Below are 25,768 nucleotides of genomic sequence, written 5' to 3'. Positions count from 1 at the left end.
AGCTTCACGAGATGCACATACAGAAAACCAAAAGCGAGCTGAGAGGAGCAGCCCTCCCAGTAACGCGCAAACAGAAAACACGCTATCTGCCTTCAGTCTGGCCAATTTGGCATTGGGTGTTCTCAGGGGAGGGGCCGGGCCTCTCCGGGCAGGAGCCTGAGAGGCTGTCTCTGCTGCTTGCCGGCAGAAAACCTCAGGAATGCCTTTCCCGCCTCGTTTCCTGAACACTCTCACAGCAGCCCGGCGGCTTGGGGCAAGCGGAGCACGCCGCACGCCGCAGGAATCAGGATGCAGGCCAAGTACAGCAGCACCAGGGACATGCTGGATGATGACTGGGACGCCACCATGAGCCTGCATTCTCAAGCCCCTTCTACACCCCGACGGCCGGAGCCCAGGCAGGCAGGTACTGTGTCTCCCAGGTTGCCAGCAGAACAGAGCCCTGGACCAATAGGCGAGATATACACAGGGACGAGAGTGAGCAAATGTTTCCTTGATTTGCAGGGCTGTGTAGCTGTGCACTTTCCGGCGCTTCCCTGCCAAGTATACCAGCAGGAACGTTGGGAAATTTAAACTCCAGACACACAGCTGTTTGTTTTTCTGAAGTTCCATGGCTAGCAGAGTGGTTTGCAATGGAGGGTGTGTTGGATTGTCGAATGCCAAGGCGAAATTGTACGGGTCAAGCACTCCCCTTCCCATTCTCAGCTTTCCGTAAAGACCAAATCAGATGTTAATTTTCCATCTGTGATTTGATTTGGAAATACAGGGTGGAAAAACTACCTTTTTGCTAGTTTTGAACTCATGACTTTAGAAGGAGATTTCCAAGTGAACAAATCAGCACTGGCATTTTGCTATAAGTTTCATCTTGAAGTTGCAAGAGCTTGCTGGTCTTATCAAATCAGGTGCTTGCTTTAGTCATCTATGAAATGAAAGGGGATTGACGCTTTTTTAACATCTCTAGCTCTGAGGTTCCGTGATTTGACCATCTGCTGACCTCTGATTCAGTTACCTCCAATTCCTATTCACTTTTGCTTTCTTGATCTCAGAAGAGCGTTGCAGATTGAATCAAAATAAGAAAGTATTTAATTTTCTATTTAGCCCCTTCTTATTTCACATAATTACTCATCATCTGACATAGTACTTAGGGTTTTTTCAGTTCCGGAATTCATACACATAGAGAAAGACCTTATTTCCTGGGCCACTCAGCCTAAAGCAGACATGTGGAGTGGACATTTTGAGTGGCAGTTAAAATGCCACTTAGGACACCCACATCCCACATTGGAATACCTGGGTTCAAGTCCTAGCTCTCCTCAGATTCCCATCTTTGCTAATGTGTTCCCTAAAAAGCAGCAGGTGTCAGTTAAAGTAATTGAATGTCTGCTACTCATGTGGGACACCTGGATTGAGTTCCCAGTTCCCAGCTTCAGCCTGGCGCAGTCCAAGCTGTCGCAAGCAATTTAGGAACTAAACCAGCGAGCGGGAGGTTGCTCTGTCTCTCTGCCTTTCAAATAAGTAAATAATTTATTTTAAAAAGAAAAATATAACTTGGCTCTGGTGGAAAGACCTCCCATGTCATACACACAGGACAAGATTCTAGCTTCTGACCCTGGACTTTCTATCTGTGTGAGTCGGAATAAGTTACTCATGTTTTGGAGGTGAGTTCTTCATTTATAAGACATCCATGTATATAAGGCATATGTGCCTGGCATTGTTTTAAGCACTTTATGTATATTAATTCTTATTAACTTAAACTAATGTTAAGAGAGAAGTGAATGGGTGGGAGGGAAGTTATGGGGGGGCATTGTAATCCATAAACTGTACTTTGGAAATTTATATTCATTAAATAAAAGTTAAAAAAAAAGAGAAGTGAAGCCTCTCAGAAGGTAGCTAATGCCTAGTAAAGGGGTAAACAATGGGAGGTACTTGGTCTATAACAGACACTCCAAAAACATGGGTTTCCTTTCAGTATCCCGTTCCTGGGGAATTCCTAAAGAGTTCTGTTTGACATTTTTGTGTCTGCATCGGAAACATGTGGATTCAGTGCCTGCGTCTTAACAGCCCCTTACTTCCTGGCTGTGTGCGGTCCGTCTTCACTCGGTAGATGGGGGCACACTCTTTGTCACTGTTTTCTCCCCTTGCTCCTTTATCAAGTAACTTTCAGGTTTTCTTTCTCTCCCCTAGTAAACCTTTCCATTACAAGCGTTGAGTGATCCTGCGCCTGAGACTCACAGATTAGGGCATTTTGTTTTTAACTGAACCAGCCAGTCAGTAACTCCGCAGTTGGGGGACGGCGGGGATTTCCAGGCCGCTGGAGGTGAAGCTAGGAGACAAAGGTAGAGATAGCAGTCTCAACAGCACAGGATATGTGTAATAGGATGCAACACATTTTCCTCCGGCAACTCTTACGGAGTCAGTTCTGGGGAACTGTGGGTTTCAGTGGCTTGAGCATACCTTCATTTTTTTCACCTTAGACTGGATGCAGGAGCTTTCAAAGAATTAGCAACACCGTTGGGAACAGCGAGTTCAGATCCCTTCTGCCAAGGCTGGAGAGTGGACAGGGAGGTGGAGTGAGATAAAACACTAGCTAGCGGCAACATCTGGCAGCCTCTTATAAGAATGGAAAGTGAAACAACAGGAGTAGAGGTTGCAAACAGTGTCTTAGAGGCAGACATCTGGAAAGAGTCATCTCGCCCTGCGTGTGTGATATTTTGTTTTCATCTTGCACTATGATGTGTATCTCTGGAAAAAGTCACTCTAGTCATCTGATTATCTCTTAGGAAAGCACATCTGCTCTACCTTTGCTGAGACTTTTTTGACAACGTAGAGGATTTAGATTCAACATAATGCCATGGCACACCTGTTATGAGCATTGCCAGAAAGGAGGAACAGGGGCGGGGAAGGGGAGAGAGGAGAGAGCACATCTGTACAGCGCCTCCAGCTGTAGTCCCTGGTGAAAGTGTGTGCTTGCCTCCCAGGTTGTTGGCCACTTTTGTGAGGTAGGGGGCAGTGCCTCTACAGCATGATGCCACCTGGAAATTTTATGGTACCTCCGTAAATTCCACACGGAGTTTAAATTCCGTGTTTCCACAGCATTCCCCCTGTAGGTTTGCAGAGACTTCCAGCTCATGCAGACCTATCTAGCTACCTGCCAATTCACCCCACATCACAGTCATGAGTGGGCAGCTATTTATTTGTTATGCCTAATAAAATCATATATAGTTTTCTACATTTTTATTCTTAATATAATCATATTTGTGTTAAAATGCCAAACAATTGATAATATAGAAAGTAGTAAAAGTGAAAGAATGACATCTTCCCACATATTTTCACAAAGTTATGTTTGGGTTCATGTTATTGACCAGGACATTGCAAAGTGCAGATGTCAAATATGATGTGATCCCTGTGAATAAGAAAGCAAAACCTAACACAGTTCGCATCCAGGTTATACCAAGGTGCTGTGGTAGACATGTATGAAAGGTACCACCGGGAGCTTGGCCATTTCTATCTCGTGGGGTAGAGGGGACAAGAATGTTTGAGACCTGGAGTTGACTTTAAAATGGTCCACAGGATATGGGATCAGGAGTGGGGTTGTTTGAGGGGCTGGGGATACCACAGGCAGAGAGGCGGGTGAGAGGCAAGTCATGGAGGTTTTAAGTCACTTTTTAGAGAACTGTAAGCAACATTAGTGGTGGCATGGAGCTGGAGGAGAAAGGCTTGGTGAGGGTCAATGTGGCAAGTGATAGAGAGCCTTTTTTTGCCACACTGCAGTGTTTTGATTCAATAGTTAAAATGAGGTCCAAGAGGGACATAAGCAGGGAGAAGCAGAATCAACGCTGGGTTTTGGGAGGACCAACCAAGCTGCATACATGGGAGCAGAAGGAAGGCACAGGACCCCGATGGCTGGTTTATTCTCTAGTGCAGGCACAGTATTAGAAGAATCTTAACTGAAATAGTTTGGGGAGAATGAAGACAAAGGATCAGGTAGGAAAGTTGTCAATGAGAGTTTGAAGATTTAGAGATTGGCTGCATATAAAAAGATGAGGAAAAGGATATGGACTGTAGGTGGGCTCGGTTCTATCTTACACCACGTGGATGGTGTTGCCATTAACTGAAGCAAACTTTCTGAGGAAGAGGAAAGGTGAGGAACTCAGTCTGAGTTTGAGGGTTCTGTAGGAGGGGGACCGTGCATTCAGAGTTATCCAAACACCTGGATATGCCAGATGTGAGTCGGGAGTAAGAATGCAGAGCTGGGTCCAGCATTATGGCATAATGGAGTGCCAGTGGGTTAAGCTACCTGCAATGCCAACATCCTTTATGGGCAACTGGTTCAAGTCCCGGCTGCTCCATTTCCAATCAAGCTCCCTGCTACTCTGCCCAGGAAAGCAGTGGAGGATGACCCAAGTGCTTGGGCCTATGCACCCATGTGAGAGACCCAGAAAAAACTCCTGGCTTCAGCCTGGCCCAGCCCCTGCCATTACAGCCATTTGGGGAGTAAACCAGCAGATGGAAGATCTGTCTCTTCATCTCGCTCTGTAACTCGCCTTTCAAATAAATTAAATTTTTTTAATTGTGAAAAAAATGCAGAGCTACACATATATGTGAGAAATATTCACATAGTAATTAAATAAAGTAAGTAATGAGGTAAGTGAAATAGAAACTAAAATGTATGAAATCATTTAGAGAGGATATGAAAGGAAATGGCTAAAGAACAGAAGAACAGAATGACAACGGGAGAATCTTGGGGAATCTGGACAGCTGAAGGGCAGGAAGAGCAAGCCATTCCCATCAGTGCTCCCAGAAAGGACCAGCAGAGTGGGAGAAAAGTAGGAGCCTGCAGGAGAGGTATCTAGGAAGTCAAGAGGCAGTGCACTCGAGGGTAATGGGAACGTCAGCAGTAATGACTGTGCATGTGAAAAATAACCACCAACAAATCCTACAGAGTTTTAAGTCTAATTGTTTCACCAATAAGCATAAAAATAGATTATCGGTTGCTTTGGAAAGCAGTGGCTTTAAAAAGAACTGATGAGTCTTAAACAATGTAAGTCACTTTCTCTTTTTGTCCTTTTTGAAGATATAAATTGTTATTGCTGAGGGATTACAGGGTCAAGTGAAGGCTTTTAAATTCTTTTCTAAGGTGTGGGAGCTTCTAACTCACTTGTAGATTGAAAAGAAATGCAGGGAGAGAACTTTGCACAAACCATATGGTAAGGAGAGAGAATAAAATCACTAATGGGCCAAGATCTCTGCTGGTGACTAAATGTTAGCTTAAAAGAATATGAAAAACTACTTTAAAACATAAAAAAATTTTGTACTGAAACTAGGAATCAAAAAATAACAAAACATTGTTTTATGGATTTATTTTATTTATTTGAAAAATGGAGTTACAGAGAGAGATAGAGACAGAGAGAGAGGTCTTCCATCCATTGATTCACTCCCCAGCTGGTCGCAACAGCCGGAGCTATGCTGATCCAAAGCCAGGAGCCAGAAGCCTCTTCCAGGTCTCCCACATGGGTGCAGGGGCCCAAGGACTTGGGCCATCTTCTACTGCTTTCCCAGGCCATCTGGATCTGATCCAGAGAGCTGGATCGGAAGTGGAGCAGCCGGGACTAGAACCGGCTCCCATATGGGATGCTGGTGCTTCAGGGCAGGGCATTAACTCGCTTCACCACAGCACCAGCCCCAATAACAAAACATTTAATTCTATATTCCCCCCACCTCAGCTTTGGAGTTTTATTTCCTCAACTACTGCATGTATCCCTCGTTTCAGAATCATAGCAAAATCATATTTCATTGACTCAACAATTTTTAAGATTTATTTATTTATTTGCAAGGCAGAGTTAGAGAGCAAGCGAGCAAGCGAGCGCATTATCTTCCATCTGATGATTCATTCCTCAAATGGGCACAGAAGCCAAGTCTGGGCCAAACTGAAGCCAGGGTGCTGGAATTCCATTCTGGTCTCCCACCTGGGTGGCAGTTGCCCAAGTACTTGAGGCCATCTTCTGCCTTCCCAGGCACATTAGCAGGAATCTAGATTGGAAATGGAGCAGCCAGCACTCCAGCTGGCCCTCTGATGTGGGATCCCAGCCTTGCAAGATTCTTGCAGTTTAACACACTGTGCAAAATGCTGGCCCCTTAATGTGTACTTTGGTCTCCATTACTAACTGTGCAACCCTAGGCAAGTTAAGTAACACCTTGGTAATTCAATTTTCTTATCCAAGGAAAGGAAAAATATAGTTGCCCCTTGAAAAAAAAAATGGCCACTTCCAAAAATACAACAGTACTTATAGCACACTTAGGAACTATCATTAGCAGTAGCTATGCATTCCTGAATAAGTTGTCTAACCCTTCTGGGCCTTAGTTCCCCACCTGTAAAATGGGATAGTAATGTCTGCCTTATAGGATGTTTACAAGGATAGATGAGGCAATTCATAGGAGATATTCATCTCATTAACTCAAGGCATGTTACAGTTTTAATTAATGGTCATTTTATTTTTGAACTACATTTCAGCAAATTAAATCTGCTGATTGGTATATAAAATTGACTCACCTAAATTTTATTCTAGAGGGAAAATATAATTGAGTTTCTACTTATTATGAATTGGAAACCGTGACATTCTGGAGAGAGCCAGGATGTTCTCAGACATACACACTTTTGAAACAATAGGAAGGATAGCACATATTTGCCTGTAGAGAGAAAGAAGCTAGCACATCTTTGAAATAGGTTTATGACCAAAAGAAACCTCTTTCATGAATATCGTGCAAATATCACCACCAGTTTGGCTCCCATTTCTCTGTGACTCCTGGTTCATAAGGAAATGTACAAAGTCTGGCGTTGAGCATGTCAGTTTTATCCCAGCTTTGCCTTTAGTTTGCAGTGTGGCTCTGTGCAAATTATTTAAGCTGTGTCTTTCTCAGCTTTTCAGATCATCTGTATTTCAGAGGTACTCTGATAGACTACATGTGGTCATTTCTGTTGAATTTCTGTTGACCCCTGAGCCTGGAACAGCGTAAGGTTTTCCTTCTGTTAGTCCTGATGAGGCATCAAGTAAGACAGTTCTTTTCATCCCCAAAGTTTCAAGTAACTACAAAGGAATTTGCATTTACAACTTGACCTTGGCACTGTGGCCTCTTGTAGTGTGGTTATAGTAAGAGGATCCGGGAAAGGAGGGTTTGTTTTCTATATATATCTTTATCTTCCTAGGGATGTTTACATCATGCTGGGTCTGTCCATGCCTTTTTCTAAACATGCCCCAGGAGACAGCATAGGAGTTCTTTTCCAAATAATAAAACCACAGCAAAGCAAAGCCAAACTCGGGCATCTCCCAAGCATTTTAATTTTGTGGCAATCTGACTTATTTCAGGGTGGAGATAATCCCTAGAGACTTCCATGTGATTCGGAACACTTGGAATAAAACTCCAGAGCTTTAGATCAGCAGAAGAAAACACCTAGAGGGAAAGGAGAATCAAAGAAAAACAAACAATGAAACTTCCAAGGTCATGGTCATCTCTTAAAGGAAGCTGGGTTTCCTAGGAAATAGCCATACCTCCTGTGGAAACTAATGGGTAGTGTTCCTCTGGGTCTTTTTCTAAAATAGGGAGGGGTTGGAGAGAAGGGGAGCAGTGAGAGAGGGAAAGATTCTAATTGTGGAAATTTGATCAGGGAGAGAACACTCCTTAGAATGGAATTTTCAAAACTGATTTTTTTTAGCAGAAGGCACACTATACTTCTTTCTTCTACTTTAGAGTCCATATCAAGCAGGATTGCATGTTTGAGATTTTGTGTGTGCGAATATTATTATTGCTAAATAATGTTTTAATGTACTCTAAAGGCCCTCAGGTCAGAGTAAGGATTTTAGTTCACTCTTTTTTGGTCTTTTGGGCAGAATACCAACATCTTACTTGTTCCCAGGATTATGTACAAGAAAGCAGATTTTTAAAGGGAAAAATAATTCATTTCAACAGCTTTCTCTTTTACCTTCTTATTTCTGATTATGGCTAGGAAAAGAGGAATTATACAAAGAAATAGAATACTTAAAAGCATTTATGCCTTTGAGACATTTGTAGTGTGAATAGAATTGAGCAGGCTTATGTGGGAGGCATCTAACAGGGACAGTTATGTAAAATACACGCATACATTCATCTGTTTAATGCTCATTAAGCTGATTTCAGCTGCTGTTCTAGGTGCTGGGTTACAAAGTGTAGCTAAACAAATGGTAACATTTTCCACAAAAGAGTTTACTTTCTACAGGGGTAAGACAAACACAAACCAAAAGAAATAAGTAAGATGTATATTATCTTTAATATCTTAAACTACCATGGAGGGGCCCAAATATATACTATACCTCTGAAAGCAAGAGAAAAAAGTTTAAATCATTTATTTATTTGACTAGTGCAGGAGCACTCTCATCTGCTTATTCCTTCCCCAAGTGCCTGCGATAGCCAGGGTTAGACCATACCAAAGACAGGAGCCAGGCAATCAATCCGTGGCTCTTACTTGGGTGGCAGGGACCCAAGTAGTTGAGCCATCACTGCTGGTTCTCGGGGTCTGTGTTAGCAGGAAGCTGGAATCTGATGTTGGAGTCGCAGGCATCCTACCTGGTAATTTAACCACCAGGCCATATGCCTGCCCCCAGGAACATTTACACACTGACTTTTCTTGGACTCCACAGAACTTTACAAATACTTGGGATTTTGGAGAGGATGGTTAACCTAACCTGTATTTTACCTCTGATCTTCTTTTACGTTCTACTGATCTGAAATATTCTTATGGTTAAGGGCATGAGAAAATCTTCCTTTTCTGTGAAAATATAGACCAAACCACATAGGCGAGCTAATTGAAGGAAACAGAAAGAAGGGAATCTGCCCCGTATTTGTTCATGATACAGAATCTCACACAGTGAGGATGTAGAAACCAGTATTGCTGGGAGATGTATGCCGCTAAGGCCAGACTTTGCCAACAGAAATATTTCTGAAAAGTTGATAGATTCTTTAAGAGTCAGCCTATAGGCCAGCGCCGTGGCTCAATAGGCTAATCCTCTGCCTGCGGCGCCGGCACACCGGGTTCTAGTCCCGGTCAGGGCACCAGATTCTGTCCCGGTTGCCCCTCTTCCAGGCCAGCTCTCTGCTGTGGCCCGGGAGTGCAGTGGAGGATGGCCCAAGTACTTAGGCCCTGCACCCGCCTGGGAGACCAGGAGAAGCACCTGGCTCCTGGCTTAGGATCAGCGCGGTGCGCCGGCTGCAGCGGCCATTGAGGGGTGAACCAATGGCAAAAGGAAGACCTTTCGGACCGGCGCCGCGGCTCACTAGGCTAATCCTCCGCCTAGCGGCGCCAGCACACTGGGTTCTAGTCCCGGTCGGGGCGCCAGATTCTGTCCCGGTTGCCCCTCTTCCAGGCCAGCCCTCTGCTGTGGCCAGGGAGTGCAGTGGAGGATGGCCCAGGTGCTTGGGCCCTGCACCCCATGGGAGACCAGGAAAAGCACCTGGCTCCTGGCTCCTGCCATCGGATCAGCGCGCGCCGGCCGCGGCGGCCATTGGAGGGTGAACCAACGGCAAAGGAAGACCTTTCTCTCTGTCTCTCTCTCTCTCACTGTCCACTCTGCCTGTCAAAAAAGAGAGTCAGCCTATAGATAGCTCTCTAGACCTCTGTAAAATTATCTAGTTTTGGTAGCATTCATTTTTCCTGATGTTATATAAACATAGCAATATTAATTCAGCTCTTCTGTACTAGGCACTGTTTTCAGTACTGTAATAACCAAGTGAACAAAGCAGAGGAGCTCACTGTGTTAACAGAAGACACGTTTGAGGGGGAGGAGACAGGCAGAAATAAGCAAATAAAAGTCAGGAAAATGGGGCCAGTGCTGTGGTGCAGTAGGCTAAGCCTCCGCCTGCAGCACCAGCATCCCATATGGGCACCGGTTCAAATGCCAGCTGCTCCTCTTCCGATCCAGCTCTCTGCTATGGCCTGGGAAAGCAGCAGAAGATGGCCCAAGTGCCTAGGCCCCTGCACTCATGTTGGGGACCCAGAAAAAGCTCCTGGTTTCTAATCGGCTCAGCTCTAGCTAACATTACCATCTGGGGATGACATTTCTGACAGCAGACGGATGACATTTCTGTCTGTCTCTCCCTCTCTCTTTCTGGAATTCTACCTCTCAAATAAATAAATCTTTTTTTAAAAAAAAAAGGTCATGATAATGTTGCCTAATAATCCTATATTAAAGAAAAATTGTAGAAGAGGGGGTACCGCTTAAACTGAAAGCTGAGTAACAGCAGAGTGTGTGCCCGTAACAGATCTGAGGGGCCAGCTTGGTGACGTGGTGGGTAAAGCCGCCGCCAGCAATGCCAGCATCCCGTATAGGTATGGGTTCATGTCCCAGCTTCTCTACTTTCAATCCAGCTCCCTGATGATGGACTAGGAAAAAGCAGCAGAGGATGGCCCAAGTGCCTGGGCCCCTGGCACCTATGCAGGAGACCTGGATGAAGCTCCTGGGTCCTGGCTTTGGTCTGACCCATCCCTGTCTGTTGCAGTCATCTGGGAAGTGAACCAGCAAATGGATGATCTCTTTCTCTCTCTTTCAAAATATAAATAAATCTTTAAAACAAAAATTGGGGAAAAAAATGGACCTGAGGACTCATTCATGCAGCTAGAGAGATATGGTGAACAAGGGACAAGCTCACCAGGATCAGGGGTAAAAGGAAGGCTCCTGTGACCAGAGCAAGTAAATGAGGAAGGAAATAGTTCACACGGGATGAAAGAGCTAAATAGAGGTTGTAGGAGGAAAGACTATTAGAGGACTTTATTCGAAGTGCAATAAAGCTGTTGAAAGTGATTTTTTTAAATTTTTTTGTATTTATTTATTGAAAGCCAGTTACAAAGAGAGAAGGCAAGACAGAGAAAGAGGACTTCCATCCACCAGTGCACTCCCCAGGCTGCACGGCCAGCGCTGCACCAGGCAGAAGCCAGGAGCTTCATCCAGGCCTCGCACGTGGGTGACAGGCACCAAGTACTTGAGCCATCTCCCACTGCCTTCCCAAGCATATTAGCATGAAGCTGGGTTCGACCAGAGCAGCCAGGGCCCAAGTGGCATTCCTCTATGGAATGCCAGCTTTGCAAGCAACAGCTCAACCCACTGCGCCATAGCACCAGTCCCAGGTTTACATTTTAAAATAAATGTCTATTTTGACATTTAAACTTTTTTTAAACTCCAGAGGATAATAAATGTGCTTTTTTAAAAATTATTTATTTTATTTGAGAGGCAGAAACCACCAGAGAGGGAGAAAGAGAGTGAGAGAGCTCCCATCTACTAGTTCAATGGGACTGGGCTGGGCCAAAGAGGCTGAGAACTCGATGCAGGCCTCCTGCATCGCTGGCAGGAACCCAGCTGTGTGAGCGGTCACCACTGCCTCTGAGGGGTGCTTCCAGCAGGAGTCTGGACCCAGCATCCTAATCGGCATCTCAACCACCAGACCAAAGCTTGCACCCACGTTTTCTCTGTTCATACTATCTTTACAATTTGAAGTAAGGTTTAGCACACATATCAGTGCTTATATTCCATTATTTATTAAGAGGACCCTGTTAGAAACAAGCTTGTTTCTGTAATTATTCTGTTTCAGAACTTGACTCCTCAATGAAATAAAACTCATTCACAGGTCAACAAGAGAGCAGAGTTTAAGAGCACCCCCTCTTTCTTTCTTTGATTTTCATCACAACGCTAGATACTTCCTGCACCTGATGGGGGTGCGGGGTGTCTTCTCTGTGAGATAACTCCCGTCATTCAGATTCTGAAGCGTGACCTAGGTGGGTCTACTCATGTCTCACAGTGAAGCCTCTGCAAGTGCAAGTCAAACCTGGGGGAATGGCATTATTATTATTTTTATCTTTTCTTTTAAGATTTATGGATTTGAAAGGCAGAGTGTCAGAGACAGAGAAATACCTTCCATCTGCTGGTTCACTCCCCAGTTGGCTGCCACAGCCAGGGCTGGGGCAAGCTGAAGCCAAGACCAGGAACTAACTCCATTTGGGTCTTCCACCTGGGTGACAGGGACCCGAGAACTTGAGCCATCTTCCACTACCTTCCCCAGGTGCACTTGCAGGAAGCTGGACCTGAAGAGGAGCAGCTGGGACTTGAATATGTGCTCCCATTTGGGATGTGGGTATCGCAAGCAGCAACTTAACCTGCTGCACCACAGTACTGGCCCCTAATTATTTTTGCTATTACTATTTAAATGGTGCAAAAATTGAGATAACTTAAGTTCATACTGCAAAATCAATGACTCTTTAAATTATTTTTGGGGAGAGATGAGTGAAAAAATGACATCCTTCTAAATGAGAGAATTTGGGTTGGGCACTGGATGCAGTGGTTAAGATGCTCCTTGGACACCCACATTCCATACTGGAGTCCCTGGGGCTGAGTCCCAGCTCCCCGTGCCAGCTTCCTCTCACGCACCCTGAGAGGCAGCAGGTGATGACGTAAGTAGTTGGCTTCCTGCCACTCATGTGGGAGACCTGGACTAAGTTCTGAGCTCCTTTTCTGATCTGGCCCAGCCCTGGACTGTGTGGGTATTTGAGAAGTGAACCAGTAGATGAAAGATCTCTTTTTCTACCCCTGTCTCTGTCTCTGTTGCTCTGCCTTTCAAATAAATAAAACCTAAAAAAAAAAAAAAAAACACACAACCAAACAAACAAAAAACCCCTCAATCCCCAGATGCTGAGTTGTCTGAGAAAAAGAAGCTTTATTACAGGCTTTTAAGGAGAATGGAGGTAGGGTGACAACAAAATCCAAATCCACCTCTCCATTCATAAAGGGGTTTGGGAATTTAGAGTTCAGATGAATGGGTGTAACTGGCTGAGACTAAGTAAATGGAGCATGATAGGTGCAGAGGAAAGCGTGTGGGAAGTCCTTTGATCATGCATGTTAGCAGCTCATGCTGTTACATCCATTGCATATTCTAAAATGGCTGCGTACAGCTTATCAGAGGTGTGGCATTCAGCCCTGTGATAAACCACAGGGTAACTCTCCGTTATCTGCCTTGCTTTGCAAAGGTTCCAGTTACAATTTAGGCTGCAGCTCATTCTTTCTAGTTTTACCAGGGAGTTTAAAAGAGCTCAGCAGATTTAGTAGTGGTGGTGGTGGTGGTGGTGGTGGTGGTGGTGGTGGTAGTAGAGAAGCAGAGAGACAGAAACAGAAAGACCTCCGTCCACTGATTCAGTCCCCAGATGCCCACAATGGCCACAGGGCAGAATCCAGGAGCAATGACAAGGATGCAACTACTTGAACCATCACCACTGCTTCCCAGGGTGTGTGTCAGCAGAAAACTGGAGTCAGGATCCAGAGTGGGAATCAAACCTAGGCACCCCCATATAGGATGTGGGTGTCCCAATGGGTATCTTAATTACTAGGCCAAACACCTGCCCCAGCTCAGCAGATTTTTAGCAAAGACAGCTATTTTGGGATTGCAGATTAACCATGCAACAGGAAGGCAAATGACTACTATGGGCTGTTAGTATGTAAGGTTACTGAAGGAAGCTTGCAGTTAAGCAAGGGGAGGTGGATCCTTGGTTGTCCTTGGTTGTTCCTTGAAAAGGGTCAGGGATTCTCAGCTTTTGTTTCATGTACTTTGATCAGTCTCATGATTAGAATTTTGACAAACAGGGTTAAACAAACAACTCTATGAAGATAATACATAACATGATTCAGTGCAAAGTAGGACTCGGGTGTTGGGGATAGAAATGGGTGGGACTTGTGAGAGAATCTAGCTTTGATAAGTGAGGCTTGGCATTGAGCCATATGGTCATGTTTCTGAGGACAGAGGGCACATTATCTAGCCCTGATGACCATACTGCAGAATTTGTTCCTGTCCAGAACTCCCTCTCTTGTTTGTTTGTCACTTACTTGGATCCAAGAGGAAGAAACAGCCAAACTCTGCTTTCTCCTTTGTTCCCTGCAGAGCCCAAGACTTCCTCCTCAGCCTGGCGTCCAGTGGCCCTGACCCTGCTGACTTTGTGTTTGGTGCTACTGATTGGCCTGGCAGCCCTGGGCCTTGTGTGTAAGTCTTCAATCTGCCCTGGGAGAGGCTCCTGGTCCCAACGTGTGTCTAGGACCAGAAACATTTGTTCTAGGTTGTTTTTGTGTGTGTGTGTTAATTCTGAAGCCTGTATGTCTAACAACTTTTAAGATGATGAGTAATGGAAGAACTATAAAAATACATCAATTGTTTGCTAAGTAGACTTGACTACTGTGTCTGAAAAAAGAAGGATTTTGTCTGTTTATCTGTTAATATTTAAAATCCTCACTTTTTAATAACTGAATGTTTCAGCCCTCTCTCATTCCAAGAGTATAAGGGCAGTAGATTTGGCTCTCAATCTGCATGACTTAATGGGCTAGTTCAGAGCAGGAAGAGTTTTATATCCCATACCCTCACTACAGGGAAGTGAATACAGTCCTTAAGCACTATGTTTTTCAAAAAGGTTAGGGAGTTATAGTTATTTTACAATTGTTTGAAAATCAAGGAAGAAAGAATGCATATGTAAGTCTGAATTTCAACCAAGTAAGAATACGTTCAAAAGCTTAAAAAAGAAAGTGAATAAGACCCTACGGCCATGTTTCCAGAACAGTTGAAGGTGATTCCAGGTAAAAGGTCACAGAGAAAGGCCTGTGTTAATGTCAAAAATTGGATTTTTAAACAAAATACCAAAACATTTTTGTTTGTGATCTTAATTTAAAAATTAAAAATATTTTTGTTTTTCTCTGACTCCAAAATTTGTCTATCGGTTTGGCATAACTATTGTTTTGCAATTATCATCCTCATAGGAATATAAAGCAACTGTCATGAATCATGAGGAATTTCTTTATTTAGATTAAAAACCTGAAGTTCAAACCTGTGTTGAAATTTTCTGGTCAAATGACATTAAGGGAGCTACTTGTTCCCTCTGATTGTGATTGCATATCCATAAAATATAGACATGATAGTATGACTACTTTAATAAGTGAATGAATAGCAGTATATGGTACATTGTCAATATTTAATATCATGATCAACAGAAATGGATTTAGGTTTTAAGTGCAGCTAATGGTTTAAGTCTACACAAAAATATCTGCTGAGCAACAACTATATTTGGAGAATTTATTTCTGAGCTTCGGAACTGCTATTATGACTCTCCATTTTCAAATGGATTTAGAGAAATTAAATTTGCCCAAGCTGATTTAATTATTACATATATACTAGAGTTTGTATTTGAATAGAGGCAGTATGAGATCTCAGAACCTGGTATCATAAGATATAATGTTTTGTCTTCCCCAACATGTGAAAACTAGAAATAGAAATGAAGAAATAAGCTTTCCTGTCTGACTTGTCACTTGGGTTAGTTTTTCAGTACTACCAGCTCTCTAACAATCAGCAAGACAGCATCTCTCGCAAGGAGGAAAGACTGGGGAATTTCTCAAAAGAGGTGCAATCTCTCCAAGCCCAAAACAGGAAGCTTGCAGAAACCCTACTACATGTGGCTGTAAAACTATGTCGTGAACTCTATAACAAAACTGGAGGTAAGCCAGCGCTCATCACCCTGCCCCCAATATATCTGCCAATATAGAGCTGAGTTTCCCATTGATAGAACTGGGAACTACGCATTATTTAACTAGTTGTCTGGCAAATTCAATAAAGGGTTTAGGTGACAAGACTATGACCAGTAATGACTGTTATAATGCATAAAAAAACACTTGAAACCATAAAAACAATTAACTTGGGATAAGCAAAATAATACTACAAATACATACAATACAGGATTATGTCTCAATTTACCATGGCACAACTATTTGCAAATATATCCCCATTTACAAGTTAACAAACTCCTAATTACAGTTCTCAAATTTTAAGAACCTTACAAAGATTAATTTAAAATGCAGATAACTTGAACCAAACTCTTTATTTTAATTCAGTATGACTTGGCTGGGTACCAAAAATATGCATTCTAATAAGGACCACAGATGATGACAATGCAAATGGTAGGCAAGCCACACTTGGATAGAAATACAACCCAGAAACTTCAGCCTGTGTGTATGTGCACTTTACTATTCTTTTGTTTGTGTGTGTGTATGTGTGTGTTTCATGATGATCTACTTTACACAAATCAGCCTTCTCTTTTGCTTTCCTTATCATTCTTGTATAGGAAGTCATGTATGTTTTCAAGTCTTTTTATTCATTTCTTGTAAACTCAAAGATCTCAAGAACTTCTAAGGAGGGACAGTCTGCTTGTCTTCCATACACCCACCACTTCCCACCCTAAGCAGACATGATGACCACATGATTACACAGTAAATAATATCAATAGACACACTTCCACTTCTTTAAGTGACTCTTCTCCGTATGACCATGATCTTAATAGTCATGGTTTTCTTTCTTTTCATATTTTTCTGACAACCCAATAGGTATACTTTTTCTTGTTGGGTGCCATGGCATCAAAAAGACAATCTAGTTTTCTCTGAAACCAATGGATTCTGGAATTTTCATCTAGCTTTATAAAAATAGAAAAGCTACACAAATAAACCACATTTAGTTTAAATATAAAATCTATGAGCAATTGTACTAATGCTGTTATTTCTTCTCATAAATTCTCATGCTTTTGGTTAGATATTAGTTCTTGGCTTTATTCTGCTGATTTTCATTTCTTGCTTTGCTCTTACCCATTGTCCATCCATTCACCCACCCAGTCAACTAGCATTTACTCATTCATTTAGCTACTAGTATTGCTATTATTTTTTATAGCATTGTAGAGTGTTTACTGATGGACACTGTAAAAATACATCAGATTTTCATTTTCATGAACCACTTACTATATTGGAATGGTAGCAATAAGTATATTTAAAACATAAAGTAAGGTGACCAATGTGTCACAGTTTTCCTTTAGTTTTTCCAGTTTTAGTACTAACAGTCTCAAATTCTGGGAAACTGTAGGCCTCAACAATGCAAGAATGATTGGTCAACCTAAATGTATTTTAGGAGCTAGTCATCAATCCTATGATAAATGAAGGCAGACAAGGTAAGGGGGATCAGATATTCAAGAATGGTGGGTTACTATTAAGACATTTTAAATTTATTTAATCTTATTTATTTGAAAGAGACAGATGAATAAAGATCTTCTATCCACTGGTTCATTCCCCCAATGCATGTGATGGCCTCAGTTGGACCAGGTCAAAGCCAAGAGCCAGAAACTCAATCTGGGTCTTCCACCTGGATGACAGGGATCCAGCTCCTTGAGCCATCAACACTATCTCCTGGAGTATTAGTAAGAATGCTGGAACTGGAAGAGGGGCCAGAACTCGAATGCAGACACTCAGATATGCGATGACGGCATCCCAAGTGGCATCTTAAGCACTGTGCCAAATGCCAGTCCCAATTTAATGTGTTAACATTTTGATAGTAGAGGCAAGCATTGTTTCATAGCAGGTTAACCCACCACCTATGATAATGGCATCCCATATGGGCACCAGTTCACGTCCCTGCTGTTCCACTTCCAATACAACTCTCTACTAATGGCCTAAGAAAAGCACTGGAAGATGGCCCAAGTGTTTGGGTCCCTGCCACCCACATGGGAGACCTGTATGAAGCTCTTGGCTCATGGCTTTGTCCTGGCCCAGCACTGGCCATTGTGGCTATATGAGGAGTGAACCAGAGTATGGAAGATCTATTTCTCTCTCTCTCTCTCTCTCTCTCTCTCTCTCTCTCTCTCTCTCTCTCTAATTCTGACTCTCAAATACATCTTTAGAAAATATTTTGACACAAGATTATTTTTAAAATAAAGAAACTATTATGGATGTGATTAAATTGCCACCCCACCACACACCCACATGTCCCTAACTCTCAGAGGCCTACGACCAGGTATCCAGATAAGTGTTAAAACCATGATTCTCAGGGCCAGATTCCTATACCTGGATGTTCAGCCACCACCCATGTAGTCTATCTCACCCTCAACTTGCACCCTTACTTCTCTGGCTTGATTGTCCACTGTAATTTATGACACATGGAAATTCACCATTCTATATTCACAGTTGTCTCACTAATTTTCCCCCATGCTTTATTTTAGTTTACTGTGAGAAAAGAGCTTATGTCATATTGGGGGTGTGTGTGTGTGTGTGTGTGTGTGTGTGTGTATAAAAGATTTACTTATTTATTTGAAAGAATTAAATTAGAGAGAGAAGGAGAGGCAGAGAGAGAGGTCTTCCATCCACTGACTCACTCCCCATTTGGCCACAATGGCAGGATCTGTGAGGATCCGAAGCCAGGAGCCAGGAGCTTCTTCTGGGACTCCCACACGGGTGCAGGGGCCCAAGGATTTGGGTCACCTTACTGCTTTCCCAGGCCATAGCAGAGAGCTGGATCAGAAGTGGAGCAGTCAGGACTTGAACCAGCGCCCTTATAGGATGTTGGCACTGCAGGCGGTGGCTTTACTCGCTATGCCACAGCACCAACCCCAGTGTATATATATTTTATTAATTATTTTACCCTTATATAAGAACATTTTAAGGAAGACAATTATAAAAACTGTTTTTTGAACACAATGCATTTTGAGTTTCTGAATGTATGAGCAGCTCTACATGGTTGGATATTCTCTCTGTGTGCTGAATTGTGTACACAAGAGGTGAGGAAGTTCCAATCATTTATTATTAGACTCCATACTTTATAGGAGCAGTTAGTACCCATTTTAATTGTCACTGTATACTCAGTATCAGCTACAATTCCCATCATATGGTAGGTATTCAGTAACAATTTGTAGTTATCATTAGTTGAGCAATTAAGTATCTAGGAGACAAGGAATTAATTCTGTCTTAGGGCATCAAATATCATATAATTTCAAGAAAGGAAACTTGGCAGAACCAGGCAGAAAATGACTTGTCAAAATTGGTCTTTTTCGAAGGACACCAGTGCAACCCTTGCCCGGAAAAATGGAAGTGGCATGGAGACAGATGCTATCAGTTCTACAAGGAGAGCAGAAGCTGGCAGGGCTGTGAATATTTCTGCTTTTCTGAGAACTCTACCATGCTGAAGATAAACACACAAGAAGTGCTGGTAAGATCCTGACACTTTGCAATAGCTGGAGAATTCTTAGAGTGGCCTTTAGGTGAGCTAGCATGAGGATTCTAAGGAGTCAGGACTTTTATCCACAGAATTTCTCATGTATTACAGTCAGGGCTGCAGTCTTATTCCTGTTGCTTTAGATGATTCCCTGAAATACATGAAGAGTTCTGTCTCCCCTCTCCAAACTGCCTGCCTCAATCAGGGAAAAAAATGGGGAATATCTTAGTTTCTTATCTCTTTGGGTTTAAGTAGGAATGAGCAACATGTTTTTATTGATAAATATTTATGTATTTATTTGAAAAGAGAGACAAAGAACAAGTGAGCTCCCATCTGCTGATTCACTCCCCAGATGCTGGCCACAGCCAGGGCCAAAGCCGGGAGCCGGGTATTCCATCCAGCTGTCCCTCAATGGTGGCAGGAACCCAATTACTTGAGCCATCACTACTGCTTCCCAGGATCTTCATTAGCAGGAAGCTGGAATCCGGAGCTGGGGCTCACCCAGGTGCTCCAGCATGGGACACAGGCATCTAACTGGGGTCTTTAACTGCCAAGCCAAATGCCCACCCCAAAAGGAATGATGTTGATTCAGAATGATGCATCAAAGTGATGAAAATAGTGCTGTTCTTACCTTATGGAAGTGACAAAGCCTTTAATTGAAAAATGTTTAATTAAATCATTACTGTAATCCAAAAATACATATCTTGCCTTCCAGAAATTTTTTTTTCCACAACTTATTTTATTTTTATTTTTTGACCGGCAGAGTAGACAGTGAGACAGAGAGAAAGGTCTTCCTTTTTGCCGTTGGTTCACCCTCCAATGGCTGCCGCGGCCGGCGCACCGCGCCGCGCTGATCCGAAGGCAGGAGCCAGGTGCCTCCCCCCAACCCCGTCTCCCACGGGGGCGCAGGGCCCAAGCACTCGGACCATCCCCCGCTGCACTCCTGGGCCACAGCAGAGAGCTGGCCTGGAAGAGGGGCAACCGGGACAGAATCCGGCGCCCCGACCAGGACTAGAACCCGGTGTGCTGGCGCCGCAAGGCAGAGGATTAGCCTAGTGAGCCGCGGCACCGGCATCTTTCCTATTCTTGCCTTGGGCTGGTGCTGTGGGCCAGTCTAGGGTGGACTGCTAAAGGCACATCTGAGAATAAGCCAGAAATTGACATATATTGAATAAGTCCACACAAGTAAAGTACACTATAGAAATGGTGCGATTATTCCTTGTGCTTTTACTGTCTCTGGATTGACATCTTCAAGCTGTGTGGCTATGACTTACTGTTTCTCTAGAATTCAGTGGGCGTGCTGATGCAGAGTAGATTATCAATAAAGGATATTTAATTGAATTAAATGCCCAGATTACTACACAAATTCTTACTATCCATCTAGTTACATCTTAATCCCCCCCTGCTTCCTCAAATCTGTATGAAGGAACCTCTGCAGTGTCTCTCACTTACTAAAATGATATTTTTTACCCTTTCTCAATGGATCAGTTCAGGCAGAAAGAGAGGCAGTTTCTCTAAGAAATGTCAAAGAAATTGCACGAATGCTCCTAACCCTTCCTGTTCTCCTTGCTTCCCCTGCTGCTGGCACATACTGAGGACTGAAGTATGTAATTTAATTAACTTACTATAAGCAGTGGTAGGAAATTCTGTTGGAAAAGCTTTTTTTCTTCTCTCATGCGTGTCATGCATTTTTATATATTTAAGGCACTTTCATATGATCCATTTTTAGGGTTTTTCATTTGAATGGGCCTCCATTTTCCTGAAAACAGTGTTTTTAAATATAGTTCTTTTTACATGCCTACCAACTGTTGCTTCAGAGTTTCACTTATATTGCCAACAATCCCTTATTGAATCAATATGTGTCATTAAGTACCTGAGGGGTTGTTTGTAACAATTACTAAAACAAAGATTATGTCCTTAAAGAACCTAGTATGGTGGAATGGGAAAAACATAAAAACAGAATTTTAGAGAATTTGGAGAATTTCTGTGTTTAGAGATACTAGGAAGGCAGAGTGAGACTAGATAGAAAGAAGGAAACAACTTTTTAAAAATTTCACTATGGACACCGGGAAAGGAATTGTCATGTATATGATTTAGATGTATTTGTGCGTGTTTGTAGGTAGGTAGGTAGGTAGGTAGACAGACAGATAGATACAAAGGTACTTCAAATAGTTTGTGGAAAATAGAATTAAAAGATGTTTGCATAAAGAGCTTTGAAATGCGTGCATAGTTCTTCATAATGCACACTTCCCTGACCTTCTTGAAGACCTGATATGAAATAACACCTGTAAGCTGAAGGTTTTTTTGTGTGCCTTTCACAGGAATTTGCCATGCCTCAGAGCCACTCTGAGTTTTTCTACTCTTATTGGACAGGGCTCTCTCGCAACAGCAGTGGCAAGACGTGGCTGTGGACCGATGGAGCACCTTTCAACTTCGAACTGTAAGCCTTCAGAACATTTTATGGAAAAGGCAATTAACAGAGTGATACAGGTCAATCGTATGGCGCAGCAAGCATTAATCCAACATCTGCTTTGTCCTGGAGACCATTTGCAGGAGCAAAACTGCAATATAAGCCTTGACTCCTGCACTGCTTATTAAACGGGAAGGGAGAGAGATGTGCAGCATGAGTAAAGTATCAGGGATGGTGCTCTGGCTGTTTTCAGAAGTGTGAATCTATGATTCACCGTGAATGAGAGGAGAAAGACGGAAGACTTTATGAGGGAATATAATGAATTCCAGGAGCAGAGGTTGCAATGGTGGTTGCCTAGGGTCGCACAACTTATCAATAACCAGATACACGATAAGATTTCAGGGTTTCTGGCTTTCCGTCAGTGAAATAGGGAGCACATCTTTTAAAAACACACTCTGAGAATAATATCGTGGAACATTAACTTTACTTACAATATGAGCATTTAGATAGGGGCATGCACTGTATTCTTTGAAACAGGAAAATGTAGGGGCTGGCGCTGTGGCGTAGTAGGTTAAGCCTCCGCCTGCTGCACCAGCATCCCATATGGGTGCCAGTTCATGTCCCAGCTGCTCCGCTTCAGATGCAGCTCCCTGCTAATGGCCTGGGAAGGCAGTGGAAGATGGCCCAAGTGCTTGGGCTCCTGCACCCACATGGGAGACCTGGAAGAAGCTCCTGACTTCTAGCTTCTGATCTATCAAGCTCCAGTCTTTTGGGGAGGGAAGCAGTGGATCAAAGACCTCTCTCTCTGTCTCCCTCTGTCTCTGTAACTCTGCTTCTCAAATAAATAAACCTTTAAAAAATTGGAAAATGTAATTTTGATATCAAAATATATTACACTTAAAGTCATGTTTGAATAGATGCCTTTCTTTCCTATAAATCATGTAGCATTTACTCTCCCAGGAAACTGGACATGTTCAATTCAATCATTTATATGTTACAGTTAAGTAAACTGAGTCACAGAGAGAGTAGATAACTCCCTAAATGGTAGTAAAATGATAGAGTAAGTTGGGGTTAGTAGATTTGTCTTCGTTTTAGGTAGAAGTAGTTCTTGTTTTTGGCTGTGCTGCTGCTTTTAAGAATGGATATGGGCCGGCACCGTGGCTTACTAGGCTAACCCTCCGCCTTGCGGCGCCAGCACACCGGGTTCTAGTCCTGGTCGGGGTGCCGGATTCTGTCCCAGTTGCCCCTCTTCCAGGCCAGCTCTCTGCTGTGGCCAGGGAGTGCAGTGGAGGATGGCCCAAGTGCTTGGGCCCTGCACCCCATGGGAGACCTGGCTCCTGCCATCCGATCAGCGCGGTGCACCAGCCGCAGCAGGCTGGCCACGGCGGCCATTGGAGGGTGAACCAACGGCAAAGGAAGACCTTTTTCTCTGTCTCTCTCTCTCTCTCTCACTGTCCACTCTGCCTGTCAAAAAAATAAAAAAATAAAAAAGAATGGATATGGCAATTGAGGGGCTGAAAATGAAGAGCTCCATGACCCCAACTTTCCAGTTATACTCATTCTGGGTATGCACCAGGGGCCCTTGCAAAGTTCATGGAAAACATGTATCATGAAAAAAGTGTGCATGGATTTCAAGAGGTTTTTGTACACAAGTAAACTTACCTTTTCATTTCATTTTCCATGGACTTTGTAAAGTACTGTCATACCATTTTATCACCCTAGGAAGACTTGTATATACTTTTGGGGTACTTAACATCCATTTTAGAGATACACCACGTCTAAATTAACCTTTTCTATTCTGTCTCAGGTTTGAGATTGTAGTGGACGTCACCAGCCTAAGGAGCAGGGACTGTGTGACCATCCTCAACGGGAGGGCTTTCTCGAAGGACTGCAGGGAGCTGAGGCGTTGTGCGTGCGAGAGGACAGCGGGGACAGTGAGGCCGGAGAAGCTCCTGCAGAACTCCTGAATCATCTGATGGACTTGATGCTCTCCCCAGCCACAAGCACCAGCAACAGTTATGAGCCAAGCAAAGCCAATGCAAGTGAGCTTGGAGGCATCGGCAAATGGAAAATAACCAGGAAAACCAGCCCCTCTGCCCAGCCCAAGAAGGCTTCTCAGGTTTTCTGCTCAGAGTCACTGGCGTTTCTGAGTGTGGGTCTACACCCTTGTTTACCAGTCACAAGACTGCTCATGAAGCGGCACTCAGCCCTGGAAACCCATAAAGCTGTCATTGGCTTCTCAGAGATAATGTTCTCACTTTCTTCCTCGGCATTTCTTATCTCCCTGCTTCCAGGGAGAAGTGAGAGGAAAGTTCATGAAGTAGAGGAGTCCAGTGGAGATAACATTGTTTGCTGCAAAAGCCAAGCAGCCCATGAGGAATTAGCAGCCATTCCTTATTGTGTGCTGCCAGGGACACAGCTCAGTGTGTGTGTGTGTGTGTGTGTGTGTTTCGGTTCATCCTTTTCCTTTCCACATCGCTCAATAAAAACTCCCTCTGCCGTGTCAACGGTCTACTTTCAAACTGGGATAATTCTCCTTATGAAGAATACCTGCCCTGTCCATCAAGCTTCCAACAATCGTCTCCTCTCCCTAGGAATTTTTCCCAGAAAGGAAATACTATCCACTCAACTCCATATCAGAATTAGAGCTCCTGATGTTCTCTTTGGGGAGATTGAAAAACGGGGCGGGGGCGGGGGGAAGTAGTCAATCATTTTGTGTGCACCAGGGATTGCTTGGTCTCGGTTCCCATTTCCTTCTGTGTCATCAGTGTTCCTATCTTTCAGGTACTGAAGATTTAATAATAATAAACGTAAATAATGAAACATACATGTGGCTTTGAAGTGGATTTGTGATTTGGGGAAAAAGCATGGGAATGCTTTTCAAAATTTTTTCAAAATTTTTTTAAGATTTATTTTATTTATTTGAAAGAATAACAGAGAGGAAGAGACAGATCTTCCATGTGCTATTTCAGTCCCCAAATGGCCATGACTGTCGGTGCTGGGCCAGGACAAAGCCAGAAGCCTGGAACTCCATCCAGTTCTCCCTCGTGGGTGGCAGGGGCCCAGGCACTGGGGTCATCTGCTGCTGCTTTCCCAGGTGCACTAGCAGGGAGCTGGATCAGAAGTGGAGCAGTTGTGCCTCAAACCAGTGTTCAAATACTGGATGCAGCACCGCGGGCTCCTCCACCACTCGGCCACGATTGTTTGCTTGTGCCTTACTGACAGCTTGTGGGGACTCTGAGAGTGCTGATTCTGTAATCACTGGGGAAGAATGAGCTTTCTAAACTCATGTTGTCTTCAAGAGCATGGTTCTAGCATTTTCCTACAATGATGTCTCCTGGGACAAGCTCACAACATCAACACATACTGACGGATGAGCACGGTTACAGCGGAGCACCTCTCAGCCAGGCCATGGAAAATGAATGACAGGCAGTGACACCTGCATAGCTTCTCGGTGACACACCTCTACCTCAAGATGACTAACTGCAAGCATCCGACAGGGATCTTTTCAAATAACACAAACACTGACATCACTGATCTACAGATAAGTCCGTTTCAGGGGTTTAACACTAGACAGGCTCATCCGTTATAAAGCCTTATTTTTCAACAGTGATAAGTAGGGCGCTTCAGTTTTATTTTCTGTAAACATTTATCTCACAGTGAAATAACTCCATCAGCACTTCTGTTTTCATTTTTATGAGACTCAGTTTCCTAATATTGTCACTTAACTAATACTGCTTCCAGATTCTTCCTGAAGAACTTTCAACAGTTTTCTGTTGATGAGTTAGGAAACTTCTTCAGTGTTGAGCAAATTGTGTTGATTTATTATATTGTGCAAATAGCCCTGCATTTGTGGTCAGAAAATGGGGTTTAGGCTGCTCAGTCTGATTTATTTCATTGGAAAATCACCTTTAGTTCAGGGAATTTACTCATCAAGTGTAAAGTTGAAATATTTATAACTTCCTCATAATGTTACCGTGAGTTGAAATGAGGTCAATATGAAATTAGTTTCATAATCTAAGTCGCAATATAAATTGTGAAGAAAATTAAAAACTAAGGATTTAGGGATTTATTTAAATATTGAGGAAAGCAAACATGCATCTATAACCTTTTTTGGAGATCTGCATTCACAAACAGCTTGTAGAGGGGGATCGCCACTGGTAAAGTAGGGATTTTACCAAATCTTTTCCAAGGTGAGTGCAGATGTTCAATGCAAGTGGTCACTACAGGTACATAACAAGAAATGAGAAGTAAGCCTGTAGACAAGCAATTGTTTAAGCCTTGTGGCTGCAGAAA

General features: G+C 43.2%; 1 protein-coding gene across 1 annotated transcript; it reads left to right on the top strand.

Annotated features, from left to right (window-relative positions):
* The first annotated feature begins 130 nt into the window (after positions 1 to 130).
* CLEC1A (C-type lectin domain family 1 member A) lies at positions 131 to 24,299 on the top strand. Its single transcript, XM_002712814.5, has 6 exons — positions 131 to 403; positions 13,942 to 14,040; positions 15,360 to 15,536; positions 18,905 to 19,056; positions 21,384 to 21,502; positions 23,280 to 24,299. Exons 1-6 carry the CDS (start codon positions 289 to 291, stop codon positions 23,437 to 23,439), a joined length of 822 nt encoding a protein of 273 aa, XP_002712860.4. The 5' UTR covers positions 131 to 288; the 3' UTR covers positions 23,440 to 24,299.
* The last annotated feature ends 1,469 nt before the right edge of the window (positions 24,300 to 25,768 follow it).

Source organism: Oryctolagus cuniculus, chromosome 9 (assembly GCF_964237555.1).
Source record: "Oryctolagus cuniculus chromosome 9, mOryCun1.1, whole genome shotgun sequence".
In the NCBI taxonomy this organism is placed as follows: domain Eukaryota; kingdom Metazoa; phylum Chordata; class Mammalia; order Lagomorpha; family Leporidae; genus Oryctolagus; species Oryctolagus cuniculus.
Note: the sequence above shows the minus strand (reverse complement) of the source record. Positions and strands in the feature narration are given on the sequence as shown.

Coding starts and splice junctions, on each gene's coding strand:
- CLEC1A (XM_002712814.5), top strand. CDS start 289: ATGCAGGCCAAGTACAGCAGCACCAGGGACATGCTGGATGATGACTGG. Junction 14,041..15,359: donor GGCAGCCCTGGGCCTTGTGT/GTAAGTCTTCAA, acceptor CACTTGGGTTAG/TTTTTCAGTACTACCAGCTC. Junction 21,503..23,279: donor GCACCTTTCAACTTCGAACT/GTAAGCCTTCAG, acceptor ATTCTGTCTCAG/GTTTGAGATTGTAGTGGACG.